Source organism: Gymnogyps californianus, unplaced genomic scaffold (assembly GCF_018139145.2).
Source record: "Gymnogyps californianus isolate 813 unplaced genomic scaffold, ASM1813914v2 HiC_scaffold_34, whole genome shotgun sequence".
Lineage (NCBI taxonomy): Eukaryota > Metazoa > Chordata > Aves > Accipitriformes > Cathartidae > Gymnogyps > Gymnogyps californianus.
Genome location: NW_026114224.1, coordinates 343,436 through 359,034, shown reverse-complemented (window position 1 = coordinate 359,034; position 15,599 = coordinate 343,436). Strand labels below are relative to the sequence as shown.

At 59.3% G+C, this 15,599-nt stretch overlaps 1 protein-coding gene across 1 annotated transcript; it reads right to left on the bottom strand.

Moving 5' to 3' along the window:
• Positions 1-9,151: 9,151 nt before the first annotated feature.
• Positions 9,152-14,047, bottom strand: MBD6 (methyl-CpG binding domain protein 6). Its single transcript, XM_050914263.1, has 5 exons — positions 13,836-14,047; positions 13,664-13,766; positions 13,313-13,478; positions 9,892-10,013; positions 9,152-9,427 (listed from the first exon to the last, which is right to left on the bottom strand). The coding sequence occupies exons 1-5, from the start codon at positions 13,946-13,948 to the stop codon at positions 9,152-9,154; spliced, it is 780 nt and encodes a 259-aa protein (XP_050770220.1). The 5' UTR covers positions 13,949-14,047.
• Between the last annotated feature and the right edge of the window lie 1,552 nt (positions 14,048-15,599).

Here is a 15,599-nt window from a genome sequence, read left to right as displayed (position 1 = left end):
GCACCGGGGCCATCGGGCCCTGCTCTTTGGAGAGCCTCATGGCCTCTTCCTCCTGCGATGGAGAAGGGCAGCGGGAAACCCGCCAGAGCTTAAAAGACACTCGCCTCCGGAAGGAAGGGAACAGCGTGGAGGTTTTGCTCGAGGCTGTGGGGCAAGACTTGGCGCCGCACTGCTTGGACTGCCCGCCGCAAGGAAGGACCGGCAGCGGGCGGTCTGTGGCAGAGGTGGGTGTTCAGACTGTAGGGCAGCAGGAGGACTGGCTGCCTGGTAGCAGTCACAGCAGGCTGCTGGAGCAGAACGCCCACCTCCGGAGCGCCCTGAAGGACCTCGAGAGGCGATGCAGTGTCCTTCAAGAGGAGAACCGTCTTCTGAGGAAGGCAAGCTCTCCTGAAGTGCGGGAGGAGCGGGAGAGGATCAAACAGAAGACTGCTAAGCTGGGTCTCATTAGCAAGCAGCTGCAAGAAAGAGCCAGGCAACTGCAGACCATCGATCGCCTGATCAATACTCAAGTGCCACTGCCCATCCAAAGCTCCACTGAGGAACTGTGTATGACATCGTTTCCTCAGCAGAGGGCTGGAGAAACGGGAGAGCCTGCCGGAGCTTTGCTGGCACAGGACAAGCAGGATGACTTCTCACAGAAGGCGGCTGAGGAGCTTCAGGCCTACGTGGCTGCAGATGAAGAGGGCTCCCATTACGTGAGCACCCACTGCCGAACTTGTGAGGAGTTACAGGTGCAGCTTACGGAGATGACAAATGAAAACACCCGACTGGCTGAAGAAAGTGCTCGCCTCCGTGGGCAGGTGGGTTTGACAGAAAGGGCAACTCAGGCGAGTGGCAAAGGAGCGAGATTCTGCGAGAACATCTGTCTTCAAACGCAGCTGGCAGAGGCAGAGCGCAAACTGAAAGCCATGAGAGAAACGGCAGAAAGAAGTCAACAGCTGGAGAAGGAACATGAGGAGACAAAGTTAGCGCTCCAGAGGAAAGAAGAGGAAGTCGAGCGTTTGCAGAGGGCGCAGACAGAAGTATGCAGGGAACACAAAGAAACCCTGCAACTGTTTCGAGCCCAGCTGACTGAACGGAACGATCAGTATCAGAGGCTAAACGAACAACACCAGCAGCTGTTTCAGGAACTTGAACGGCTGGAAAGAGAAAGATCCAACCGTATCGTTTCCAGGCCGCACCAGGCTGCCCTGGGAGTAGACCTCCTGGGAGCCATCCTCCTGGAGGCTGTGAGAAAACAACCGGCAGAGCTTCGAGCATTCATGGCTCGATACAGCTATGATCCTTTCGATGGTCCCAATGAGCGGCCTGAACTAGAGCTTCCTCTAGTTGCTGGACAATATGTTTACATCTTTGGAGACGTGGATGAAGACGGTTGGTATGTGGGAGAGCTGACCGACGGCACAAGAGGACTCGTCCCCTCTAATCTCGTTGAAGAAGTTTCAGATGACGACCTGATGACACCAGAGTCTCCAGAGACAAGGGATTGGTAGCAGGACACAGATGATGTCTGTCCTGTCTTCTTATATCTTCTTATTCAATCTTTTCTTAACTATCTCTCCGGGTAATCTCACTCTCTATCCTGTGTGTATGTGACCTGAAAGGCTACTGGGGGGCTGGCGTGGGTGGACTGGGTGCCAGCTACTGGAGTCAACCACGGGGTGTAGGCACCCCTGGCTTGTGGTGCCAGCTACTGGAGTGGGTCCCAGTGCAGCTAGTGGAGTGAGTGGGGGGGTCTCAGCGCAGCTACTGGAGCGCGTGGGGGTCTCGGCCACCAGGCACTGGGGCGGGAACGGTGCGTGTCCTGAAAACCACCTCCTGGGGGGGACCGGCATGAGTGAGGCGAGTGAGAGGCTCTGTGAGTGTCTGTATCTTCCCCAAAGCTGGTGTGCATGGGGTGCGCGTGTGCATTCACCAGCAAACTTCAAGCTGGACCATCCGGTGACTAGGGGGGCCTCGGGTCCGGACTGGGGTATCAGGCGGGCAGAGGGTCCGTGCTGGCACCTGGGGAGATGTGCAAGTGTGGCGTGCCTGCGGGACAAATGCGTGAGTGCTGCTTGTTTGCAGGGAGCACCAAGATGCACCAGCCAGCGAGTAGGGGACCCGTGGGGTGGGTCAGAGGGATGAGATCTGGTGTCCATGGTCAGGTCCACCCCTCGATCATGAGCCCATCTATACGTTGCATCTCTTCTTTGATGGCCTGTGGTGTCATGGGCCCACTGAGCTATAAATAATTCACCCTTATGTTGCCAGTCCAGATCCACCTGAGCCACTTCAATTTTAGCAGCCTGATCCACCTGCTGATTGTTTTGATGTTCTTCAGTGGCCCAGCTCTTGGGTACGTGGGCATCTACATGACGTACTTTTATAACCAGATTCTCTAGCCGGGACACAATATCTTGCCACAGTGCAGCAGCCCAGATTGGTTTACCTTTGTGTTGCCAGTTACTCCGCTTCCATTGCTGCAACCACCCCCACAGAGCGTTGCCACCATCCATGAGTCAGTGTAGAGACAGAGCACTGGCCACTTTTCTCGTTCACCAATGTCTAAAGCCAGGTGGATTGCTTTCACCTCCGCAAACTGACTCGATTCACCTTCTCCTTCAGCAGTCTCTGCAACTTGTCGTATAGGACTCCATATAGCCGCCTTCAACCTCCAATGCTTTCCTACAATGCGACAGGACCCATCAGTGAACAGGGCATATTGCCTCTCATTTTCTGGCACTTTATTATACAGTGGGGCCTCTTCAGCATGCGTCACCTCCTCCTCTGGTGATATTCCAAAATCTTTGCCTTCTGGCCAGTCCATGATCACTTCCAAAATTCCTGGGCGACTGGGATTTCCTGTTCAACTTGGTTGTGTGATCAGTGCAACCCACTTACTCCACGTAGCATCAGTTGCATGATGTGTAGAAGGGACCTTCCCTTTGAACACCCAGCCTAGCACTGGCAGTCGGGGTGCTAATAGGAGCTGTGTTTCAGTACCAACTACTTCTGAGGCAGCTCAAACTCCTTCATATGCTGCCAGTATCTCTTTTTCAGTTGGAGGATAGTGGGCCTCAGATCCTCTGTATCCCCAACTCCAAAACCCTAGAGGTCGACCTCGGGTCTCCCCAGGTGCTTTCTGCCAGAGTCCACGTAGGGCCATTCTCCCTGGCTGCGGTATAGAGCACATTTTTAATATCTTGTCCTGCCCGGACTGGCCCAAGGGCTACTGCATGAACAACCTCCTGTTTAATTTGTTCAAAGGCTTGTTGTTGCTCAGGGCCCCATTTAAAATCGTTCTTCTTCCGGGTCACTTGATAGAGAGGGCTTACAATCAGACTGTAATTTGGAATATGCATTCTCCAAAAAACCACAGTGCCTAAGAAAGCTTGTGTTTCCTTTTTATTAGTTGGTGGAGACATGGCTGCTGTTGTCAGGTCCCAATGGACCACATCCATTGGGATCTGATGACGTCCGTCTTGCTATTTTATTCCTAAAAACTGAATCTCCTGTGCAGGTCCCTTCACCTTACTTTGTTTTATGGCAAAACTGGCCTTCAGAAGGATTTGGATTATTTTCTCCCCTTTCTCAAGAACAACTTCTGCTGTGTTGCCCCATATGATGATGTCATCAATGTATTGCAGGTGTTCCGGAGCTTCACCCTGTTCCAGTGCAGTCTGGATTAGTCCATGGCAAATGGTGGGGCTATGTTTCCACCCCTGGGGCAGTCGATTCCAGGTGTAGTAGGCGCCTCTCCAAGTGAAAGGAAACTGTGGCCGGCACTCTGCTGCCAAAGGGATTGAGAAAAATGCATTAGCAATATCAATTGTAGCGTACCGCTTGGCTGCCTTTGACTCCAATTTGTATTGAAGTTCTAGCATGTCTGGCACAGCACCCCTCAGTGGCAGCGTGACCTCATTCAGGCCACGATAGTCTACTGTTAGTCTCCATTCTCCATTAGACTTTCAGCACTGGCCATATGGGGCTGTTAAAAAGTGAGTGAGTCCTGCTGATCACTCCTTGGCTCTCCAGTCAACGAATCAACTTATGGATGGGAATCAGGGAGTCTCAGTTTGTGCGATATTGTGCAATATTGACAGAGCACTGCCTCTGGACTAACCCACGTGGAACTACAGCCTGTTCTGAAGCACTGCAGGTCACTGCCATCAGCAGCTGGCAACGCCCAAGTGCAAAAAGGCAATTCCCTGCTCTAATTCACTGTTAAAACTCCCCAAATTCTCACAAAACTATCTTCCTGCCTGGAGTTTGACAGCTTCTGCCAGGAGAGGGACCAGGTCCTCCAACATCTTCCACCTTCCCTTTTTTGTGGTAAGTGCCACAGACAGCCTTTACAGGTGGACCTCTGCCTGTCAAAGGACTTGTATGTTGCTGTCTGCATAAAGTGATTAAGGCTGATACACTGTAAAAGTTTATTGAAAACAAAACTAGAGTGTGATGTACAGAAAACTGAATGATTTTCTACTCTTTCTACTAATTAAATATTGCTAAAAGAATAATTACTTTCTGATGCTATAAAAGGAAACCAGAAAGAAACATGAATAAAAAATGGTGGCATGCCTTTTTCTTGGCTGAGAATTTGGCTTCTGATTTCCTTCAGAAGTAGACTGAAGACATCTACAGACATGTACACTGTATGGATCGCCACAAAAATAAATAATTTGCAGTTTCATGATTAACTTTAGTATTGTTTCAAGTTGGTTTCACTGAGCATTATTACATTTTTTTAAAAATATTGAATCCTTACGCTTGTTAGGGCCTGTTGAATGTCTTTCTGGGTTTTCATTTGTTTCTTGGCAAGTCAATGAAGAGGGGATATTTGATTCCTAATTTGGAGAGAATTTCACATGCTTTCAAATGAACACTTGGAATTTCCAGAGGTTGGGTTTGCAGTACAGTAATTATCATCTGAGAAAAGCTGATGGAAACATAGGCTGAGTTGGAGATGACTGAGAAAGTTCTTACTGCCATTGCTACAATACTGCACTGTTCATCCAAAGGCATCAGAAATCCTTGATTTAAAAATTATGAGATCTGAAGAAAGATGGCATAGCTGACATACCTGGAATACTTCACAGAGTACCTATCTTCAAATGCTTAATTAAGCCATCATAACAGCTGTCTCCATACATTAGTTTAAATAGATATAAATGGCCTCCTAATGTCAGGTATACTAATTCCCGTTATTAATATTTCTAAGTACTTGAGTTTGGGGCTCTGCTATCCAAGGCAGTGGCAGGTTTTTAAGACTGCTGTTTTATTCCCTGTGAAACAAACATAACAGGCATTCTCCTGAGCACTGTCAGGGCACTCCATTCTTCGTGAAGAAGCCAAGAGGGAAAACTGCATCCTGGGGTGCATTAAACACAGCATAACCAGCCAGTCAAAAGAGGTGATTATCCCGCTGTATTCAGCATTGGTGCAGCCTCACTTTGAATACTGTGTGCAGTTCTAGGCCCCAGAATTTAAGAAGGATGTGAAGATACTTGAATGTGTCCAGAGGAGGGCAACAAAGCTGGTGACACGGCTGGAAGGAATGTCCTGTGAGGAGCAGCTGAGGAGTCTGGGTTTGTCTAGTTTGGAGAAAAGAAGGCTGAGGGGTGACCTCATGGCTCTCTACAGCTTCCTGAGGAGGGGATCTGGAGAGGGAGGTGCTGAGCTCTTCTCCCTGGTATCCAGTGACAGGATATGTGGGAATGTCTCTTAAGCAGTACACAGGCATCTGTCCTCACACTTTCCGCTACTATGAAAATTGCACCTGTGAATTTCTGCTCATAACCTTTCTCAAATCTCTTGTTTTTTCTAGATGCCCTGACATGGTCTCTCTTTTGGAGAAGAGGCACAGGTTCTTTAGTTTCAAACACACCCCCACCTCTGGTTTTCCAAACCCTTGCTGAGTCTGGAGTGTTCACGTCCACAGGCCTGGCTCTGACAGCTCTGGAAAAGCTCTGGTTACAGCTCTTTATAAGCTCTGACAGCACATCAATGTAGCAAAAGGTGTCACGGGCTGTAAAATAGCTCCACATCTTGGTTTCGAGCATCCCATAAAGACACTCCCTGACAGAGGATTTTGCTTCATTATTAGTAACAAAATGGTGAACATTACCCTGCTTTAGCAGCTTCTTTAAAGGCCGGAGCAGAGAGGCAACAGCTCTGCCAACAAACCCTCATGGCTGCCTCCTCCTTAACGCTGGGCACCGTGCGCAGGAGCTAATCAGCATCTTTGTGGAGCACATCATCAACCCCAACGCTGCCTGTGAGAAGTTCAGGGGCAAGTGCCTGGGCAGCAAGCATGGGGGTGAGCCGGGGGGGTAGGGAAGGGTGGTCTGTGAGGACCCTGGGTCACTGAGCCGACTCCATGGAAGGCACAGCCACCCTCAGTATTTTGGGGCAACCCCCTGCTCTTCTGCTTCCAGATTTCTCTGACAGCATTAGCAAGACCAGGATACCAGGCTACAAGTCCAGGGAGTATGAAATTGTGAGTCCTGGGGTGACCGGCCAAGAGGGCCAGCCCACAGCTGCCCTCACTTGCGCAGCCACTGACCCTGCTGCTGCCATTGCCTCCACACACCTCCCCCCCCGTAAGGCTCCTAAGCCCTTGCACAGGGCTGGCAGGCGACCCTGGCAGCAGTCCTGGGTGCTGGGACATGGGTGACAGTGGGCCATGCATGGGACAAACCTTCTAAACTTTTGTCTCTCTCCCCTCTCCTCCTAAACTTGCTCCAACTTTTTCACCTCTGGGAAGTGCAAGGAGGAGGCAAGAACCTGTCCATTGGCCACCCTAACGCTGGGATCTGCCTGCAGCCACTCGCTGCTGTCTCCACCCCAACTGGACAGCCCACCTCAGGAGACACTGGTGACCCTCGTGGCCCTGCACGAGCAAGGCGAAAGGCTGGAGGGGATGCTGGGGACAGTGGTGTGGTGCGACTGGGGACATCTGCGGGTGACACCAGCACTACCCAGTGCTGAGCTTTCACCTCTCTCCAGCCATGAAGCTTGTTCTTGCGCAGTTTGGGCAAGTACTGGACACCGGGCAGGTAGTAGCTGATGCTCTCGGAGAATGCTGTGCTGATGGTGGAGGTGGGTCTCACCAGCACCACTGGAGTGGATGGGGTCCCCATCCTGCCCACCCTCCTTCCCCCTTTACCCCCCTACAGATCACACAGAATGATGGAAAACCTGGCCATCGCAGAAAACAAGTTGGCTGACACAGAAGCCTGCATAAAGTGGATGCAGAAGTGAGAGCACCCCGGAGATCCCCCAGGCATCCCTGTCCCCCCCAGGCCCTATAAGTCCCTGGGAATCCCACCCCCCCCCTTCCCACTCAGGGGGATCTCTGTGGCCCCCCCCAAATCTGAATTTACATCAATAGACAGCCCAGCTCAAAGTGCATCTGCATTGGCATCTCCTTAGGGCATGAGTGGGGCCCAGCTGCCGGGTTTTAAATGCATCTTTTAATTGTGCATAAACCACCCCCAGCCCCCACCGCAGCCTCCTCCTTGCCCGAAATCCAATCGCTCTGTTGGAAAGCTGCGACCCATGGGGGGAACGTCTCCTCGTTGCCACCCATGGGGCAAAGGGTGGGGGGGGGGGGAGGGGGGGGTGATGAGGACAATCCCGAATGGGTGGGGACGGCCCGGGGCAGGGGTGCATGGCCCCCCAGGCTGGCAGAGATGATTCTTGCTGGTCCTGGGGGATGGGAAGGGGGGAAACCTCATTTTTGGTGAGGCAGAACCTCACGCAAAACTAACCCTGAGCAGACCTGGCCCTGGGTCCACAACACCCCTGGGCCTGAGGTAACAGGGGGGCAGCAGGCCCCCCGGGGCAGGGAGTAGCCCCTGCCCTGCCCCCCGGCTGCATCCCCTAGCACCAATCCTGTCCCCCCACCATGGGGGCTTCCCCGAGGCAGGGGCACCGTTGACCCCTCCATATGGAAAATGGCTTCAGAAGTGTTTCATCTGGGGAGGGGGCTGTTGCCCTGTGCTTGGAGTAACCCCACACTCCAGTGGAGCCTCCTCCCCCCCACTGCCAGGGGGGAACCCAGGTGATCAGGACATGCCCGCAGCCAAAACAAGATGTGCTGGGGGTGCCTGTGGCCTGCAGCAGTGGAGGGGGGGGCTGTGACTCCCCTGATCCATAGGTGGGTCCTGAGGATGCCCCAACCCTGGCACTGTCATGTCAGCAGCTTCCTCCGTTGGTTCTTGATGGGGCACCCAGCCACAGCCAGGTCCCCCTAGGGGGGCAGATTATAGGGGAGTTGGGAGCAGACACCTGTGTCTCCCCCACCCCTCTCCCAGTCTCCCTTCCCCTCTTGTCATCCCCCCCCTCCCACCCCCCCTCAGTGTCCCTGTCCCCACTTACGGTGGGGCCGGCCCCTGGGTTGGCGCTGAGCCCCCTCCGCTGCAGTGTTTCCAGGTGGGCGCTGGGCCCAGGGGTGCTGCAAGGACCAGGGGGTCAGGTGTGGGGGGGGGATGTGGCAAGGCTCCCTGTGTCCCCCACGCTCACCTGGCCTTCCTCCTCCAGCCCTGGCAGGATGGGCGCAGATGCAAGGAGTTCCCCTGTGTAAGGAGTGGGTCAGCATGGGGATCCCCAGTACCCCAGTGTCTCCCAGTCCACCCAGTGCCTCCCTACAGCTCCCACAGTCCTGGCTTCACCCTAGCACCTACTCCCAGTGCCCTCCCAGTTGCCCTCCCCAAGGCCCCCAAGTGTCCCCAGTGGGTCCCAGTATCTCTCTATTGCTCCCCCATGATATGCCCCACCCCAGCACACACTCCCAGTGTCCCCCAATACTTCCCAGTGGCATGCAATGGCCCCCAGTATACCCACAACTGTACCCAAAGGTTGTACCCAGTGCCTCCCAGTATATCCCCACTGGCATCCAGTGGGTCCTTATATCCAACCCAAGGGCTCCCAGTATCCCTCCAGCAGGATCTAGTATTCCTCAATAGCTCCCAGTAGGTCCCAGTACCTTGATCTCCTCCACTCCATGCTGCTGCTCAGCAGCCAGGATGTCCCCGTTGCAGTGCCAGGCAGGGTGGGGGGCCGGGGGGGCTGCTGAGGGAAGCCCCTTCTCACCCCTGTTGCCTGCCTGCCTGTTGAAGTGCCGCTGAGTGCCCCAGCCCCCCCGGCCAGCCCCACGCCGGGGGGTCTAGGTGCTGGGGGGCTCACAAAGAGATGGTGTCTCCCTGTTGAGCCCCTCGGCCTGCTGGTGGCCCCGCTTGAGGGGGGACCGTGAGGTGGGGCACCCCCAGGCACCCCCACTGGGTCTGGAGCTAACTGGCTCAGCCTGACAGGGCACAGGGGGCTCTAAGGCACTTGAAGTGCCCTCAGGAAGGCCGGGAGGTGCAGGGGGGCTGGGGGAGCCTCCAGCACTGGGACTCAACGGTGTTGCCGACTTCTCAGGGGAGCCGAACCTGGGGCTCAGCTGTTGGGGGGCAGTGAGGGTCAGCAAACCCCCCATGTGTCCCCCCACATCCCTCCTTGTCCCATACAACCCCCATACCCTCCCTCCTGCCCAGCCTGTTCCTGTGTATCCTCCCTGCACTCCCGTGTTCGCCTATTCCATTTGTGTCTCCCCATCACCCCCAGAACCCCCATATCATACCAACACCCCCAAGCCTCCAAAGCCCCCCATCCTCCTAACACCCTCAGACTCAGCCTCCAAAGGTCCCCATCCTCCTAACACCCCCAGACTCCACATGGTCCCCAAGTCCCTCCATTACCCCCTCCAACAACCCTAGGCCTCCTCCCATCCTTTCCCGTGTCCTCCCATGCCCTTCACAAATTACCGTTCAACACCTCCTGGTCCCACCACCCCCACACGTCCCCCCAAATCCCAGGGCCCTTCCAGCCCTCCTGGCCCCTCATGCCCCTGCCCCAGCAGCCCACCTGCAGGCTGTGGAGCAGGCCGGCCAGGGGGCTGGCGGTGCCCAGCAACAGTCCCAGAGGGTGCAGTGTGGGGGGCAGCAGTAGCTGATTCTGTAGCAGGGGGCTCAGTGCCGGTAGGTTGCCTGGGGGGGACAAGGAAGAGGCAGGATGTTACCCGGGTTCCAGGGGCACCCTCTGCCCCCCTGGCATGCAGCATGCCCCTGGTGCCCCCTTGGGCACCCCGCACCCCTTGTCCAAGCAGTCCCTCCACCAATGCCCAGGAGTGCCTCCAAGGCGCCCAGTCCCCCGGCCCCACTCACCCAGCAGCATGGCGCTGAGCCAGGAGCTGCCCAGATGGGGCCCCAGCAGGTTGAGGTGCTCTGGGCTGCCCATGGGGCTGCTGGGGGCCTGGCCCTCCCTGCATGGGGCCTCAGTAGTCATGGGGGGGGTGCCAGTCGAGGTAGGTGCCACAGAGGGGCTGGCAAGGCTAGACTGCTGGCAAGAGGGGCAAGTTTGGGGCACCCTCAAGACATGGGGCAGAGACACTCCCAGGCCTCACCACCAGGGCAAAACCAACCCATCCTCCTCATCCTCCTCCCCTGCCCTGGGGGCAAGCACCCTCCTGCACCCTCCTCCCCAGGGCAAAGACTCTGCTCTCCAGGGGGCACAGAAATATCCCCACCTTCCTCCCCAAGGGCAGCTATTCATCCTCTACCCCAATCTGGATGCTAACACCTTCCACCACTCTCCTCTCTAGGGCAAATACCCTCCCTTGCCCCCATCCCAGGGACAAATCTCTCTCCTGCCAGTGCCCTGGGGACGATGTTCCCCTGCTACTGCACTTCAGGAAATACACTCCTTCCTCTTCCCCAGGGTTAAATACACACCCAACATCACACATTTGCGGGGTGAAATCCCCCAGGTACCATCACCCTCCCCCCTAGAGCGGGCAAATAATTCCACCCATCGCCCTCCTCCCTTCGTAGGGGGGAAACTCCCCCCCATCACCCTCCTCCCTGCAAGGGGCAAATAACCCTCCCCCCATCACTCTCCTCCCTACCCTAGGGCAATCCCTCCTTCCCCTTCCCAGGGAGCAAAGGGTCTGGCCTCACCAGGGGGGCGGCAGGGGCAGGCTTGGGGGGGAGGGCGAGCGAGGCGGGCAGTGCAGAGAAGAGCAGGGGCCGGGCGGGCAGCACCGCACAGCCCTCAGGGCCGGGCACTGGTGCCTCACGGCTCCTCTCCCCTGGCCCGGGGGGCAGGGGCAGCAAGGTGGAGAGCAAGGTCCCCGGCGAGGGCAGCAGGTCCAGGGCGGGCAGGGGGATGCCGAGGGGCAGCAGGGGCAGTGAGAGCAGCGAGGCCACCAGCAGGGAGGGCAGGCTGGGCCCCTCCAGATCCCCACCGCAGGCTGATGGCTGCTGGCCCAGTGCTATTAAGGGCAGCGTTCCCAGGAGGAGGCCTGGTGGCAGGGAGCCCCCCAGTGCCAGTGCCTGCTCCTGCCCCACAAAGGCTACAGGCTTGGTTGCAGGGGGCAGCGGGCAGCCCAGTGCCCCCCCAGCATCCCCCTCCCCATTACTGCCAGCCCCTGGGGCCACAGCACTGTTGGGGACACCTGCAGAAGCTGCAGCACCTGCAGGGGACAGGTCAGAGCATGAGGCTGCCACAGCCACATCTGCTGCAAGCCCATGAATGCAACCCACCACATCCTGCAAGACCCACAGCCACATCCCACCACCCCCAGCATGAACCTATGGCCACATCCCACCAGGTCCCACCACATCCCTCGAGATCCATGGTCACATCCTATCAGGTCCCACCACCCGCAGCACGGACCCACAGCCACATCCCACTGGGTCCCACTGCCTTCCCCCTGGCCCCACAGCCACAAGGGGCTCCCTGGGGCCACGAACGCCCCCAGCACCGCTGCTGCAGACTCCCCGGGCCAGGGTCCGTCCCCAGCTGATTGAGGGACATCTGCCGCAGCCCTGCTCCCCACCAGCTGCCCAGCCCCACGGGCACTGCCCCACATACCTGGGCCGCCATTACGGCCAGAGGCTTTTGACCACAGGGAGGTCCCCAAGGTAGGTTCGGAAGATGCCGCCAGTTGCCCGAAGAGACCCAGGAGCTGCCCGCTGAAGTCCCGGTGCCCAGTGCCAGGGCAGGGCGAATTGTTGGTGGCAGGCAGGGGGCCCAGGAGGAGGCTGGGCTGCCCTGGGCCTCCCCCCCCAGGGCAGCCCTGAGTACCCAGCAGGCTCAGCAGGGCTGCCAGAGGCTGCCTGATCCCTGGGGGGTGTGTCCCCCTGGGCTCGGGGGGCACCCTGTGAACTGCCGGGTCCTGGGGGTCCGGGCGCCGGGGCCACCACACCCCCCTGCCCAGAGCCCACTCGCCTATGAGAGAGAGCAGCATGCTGGCGGGGAGCAGGCAGCAGGGTAAAGTGCTCGGGGTGGGCACGGGGTCAGGGCTGCCCAGCTGGGCCTTGGCAGCCAAGCTCAGCAGGCTGCTGGTGGGGAAGGGGGTGCTCGCTGGCGGCAGCCCCAAAAAGCCCCTGCCCTCAGGGACAGCATCTAAGGGCACTGGCGGGTTATTGCTGTTTTGGCTGGTTAAGGCATCGCTGACAGGAGAATCGACCTTGCCTGCCTGGGGGGCACTGGTGGTGGCCGGCAGGCACGGCCCCGGCCCCCCCAGCTCTGGGCTTTCTCCAGTCACCCCCTGCGACAGGGCTGCCCAGCTGCTAGTCCTGCCTGTGGGGCGCTGGCTCCAGGTGCCCTCAGTGAGGGGCACCACAGGGAATCTGGGGGGGGTCACCACATCTGGCAGGGTCAAGCAGAGGCCAAAGCAGGGGCTGGCAGGTGGGCGGCTCTTGGGGCTACCGTTGGCCCCAGGGACAATGTTGTGGGGCTGCAGAACGGGTGGGGCGATGAGCCAGGTCCCTGTGGGGGCAGATGTGGCCTCCGGGGTCTTCGCCCCCCAGGGGACCCTGGGGAAGCTGCCGACAGTGCTGGGCGAGGGGATGCCGGTGCTGGGGGCCATGGCCAGGTGCCCCTCTGCTGAGAGCAGCGGGCTCAGGCCAGGACCTGTGGGGAACCACGGGGACACAGGGGTCAAGCGGGCACCAGCAGGGCCTGGGCACCCCTATCCCTAAACTGGGATGGACGGGAAGGCAGGGGACAGGAAAGACCGAGGGGGCAGGATGTGACAGAGAAGACGGGGGAGCCCTGGGAAATGTGGGGAAACCAGGACAGCACCGAAGGGACTGGGATGGATAGTGAGAACCCAGGACGTACAAGGGAGACAGGAAGGCTCTGGAACTGGACAAGCATGACCAGGAGACGTGTGGACAAGCATGACCAGGAGACGTATGGGGTGACATGGACAAGGTGGGTATGCCAGTGGGAACTTGGGGAAAGATGGGCCAGAGATTAGTGTACTAGGGGACCCTGGTACCTGTGCCTGGACAGCAGGGGCCTGGGGCGCCCTCCATGCTGCGGTACAGTGTGGCCACGGCCGCTGTTTTCTGGCGGTGATTGCAGAGTTTGGTCATGTCCTGCTGGCCCTGGGCCCCAGGAGCCCCTCGCCCAGCCACCGCCACCCCCGGGTCGAAGTTAAACACCTGCAGGGACAGGGCAGGCTGAGAGTGGTGACCAGCCACCCCAGAGGGACCCCCCAGACCCACCCAGCACGGGGCAGCCACATCTCTCCCTCCTGCAGCCAGAGTCATCCCTTGCAGCCCCCTGTGTCCAGGGAGTGCCCCCAGTGCAGCCCCCCCCGTCCCACACCTGATATCCCCCCACACACCTTGTGCATGTTGAGTGGAAACTCAAGGCCACACTTGCAGGTCCCATCAGCCAGGAGGTAGGTGCAAGTCTGCTCCAGCGAGGTCAGCGCGGTGCCGCTGGGGCTGGGGGGACATGGGGGGGTGAGTCGGGGCTGGGGAGGGGGGTGTGGGGGTATCGGGGGCTGCTCCTACCTGATGTAACACACGGAGCCCTCCTCCACCTTGCGCTCCCAACCCACAGGCACGGGCATGGCCGATGGGCACGCGGGTCGGTCTGTTCTGGTGCAGTCATCACCGCTGCTCATTGTGCCCCCTCGTCACATGAACACCTGTGGTGGGCACTGGCAGGGGGGTCACACCAGGAGAGGGGGGGAAGCAAATGGGACAACAGGACTTGGCAGGGCACTGGGGAAGGACTGGGGGGGCCCAAGGGTGCTCAGAGCCATAAAGCAGCAGCAGGAGTCCTCAGGGGGTGCCCAGGGGCCACGGGGCAGGACCACTGGGGTCTGAAGGTGCCCAGGGAAGTAGAACAGGACTGGGGGCAGCTGCTGCCCCCTTCTTTCCTTTGTCAGCCCTCCCCTTACACCAGCCCCCCTGTCCTGTTAATCCTGGTGTCTGGGGCGGGAGGGAAGAACAGTGACCTATAAAATGCCATCGAGGAACCACAGCTAAAAGGCAAACAGCTGCTACTGGCCCTAATCCTTGGTGGAGGGGGGACCGGGAGCACCAGCACTGGTAGGGGATGCGCACCTCTCACCTGCTTATCCCTGCAAACATATCAGCATCAAGCCCACGGCTGGTGGGCTGCGGTGCCCACGGTCGGTGCCCCAGCACGGCCCTGCAGGTCTCTGTGCAGCAGAGAGACTCAGCCCAGGCTTTGGGGAAGGGGCAGCACCCACATAAGGCCCTACAGCGGGGGAGGGGGGTGGGGGCAGCACCCAGGCATCTGGAAACCTCCTCTAGAAAAGGGACCCCGGTGTCCTGGTACCCCCAGTACCCCCAGGCTGTGCCTTTGCTCCCTGCAGTGACACGCAGGAGACCCTCCCCAGCGCCGCCGCCCGCCCCCCCATGGCAGCATTTCAGGGAGGGTACAGGGGTGGCAGGGTCACCGCACCCCCCAAACCCTGGAGAAGGGGAGGACAGGGGGCCAAGCCTCCTACATCCTGCAAGATGGGGGTCACATCCCCCCAGAGCAAGTGCTGGGGGAGGGGCGGTGCAAAGGGCCTGGCACAGAAGGGGGGCGCCGTGCCCCTCTGCGGTGGGGCGGGGAATGAGCCCTCGCACCAGCCATCGGGGGCTGGGGGGGGGCAGGTCCCCCCGTGACACGCCCCTGCCGCCCCCAGCCAGCGAGTGGGCGCTGCCAGGGCGGCCCGTGGGGCAGGGGATGGGGCGCCCACGCGGGTGCGTGTCCAGGGAGACAGGCAGGGGGCTGGGCGCCCCGCGTAGTGGGGGCGAGGAGACAGGGCGTCCCGGCCCGCCCGCACCCACCTGCGTACATGGCGGCGGCCGGCGGAGGGCGGCGGGGCGGGGCTGCGCGCGGCGGCACCGAACACCGGGTGCCCACTCCGGCCCGGCCCGACCCGGCTCCGCCAGGAATAGGCGGGGCAGCGCGCGCACCGCCCCCGCGCCTGCGCACGGCGGCGGCGGGCTCGATCCCGGCGTGCCTCGCGCGGGGAGCACTGGGAATGCCCTGGGAATGCCCCGGGGATGCACTGGGAAGCACCGGGGCAGCACCGGGGCTCCGGCCGAGGGGCTCCGAGCGGGGCCGGGGGCGGCACAGGGCCCCTGGGGCTCCCCGGGGCTGTACGAGGCTGCTGCCGCTCCCGCTCGCCCCAGCACTCCCCCGCCGCGGCGCTGCGGGCTCGTTAAGGCGGGGTGGGGCCGGTTTCCAGCCGTTGCATCATCCGCCCGCGTGACTCACCCCGGGGCGCGCAGCCCGCTGGGGCCGCTCCTGCC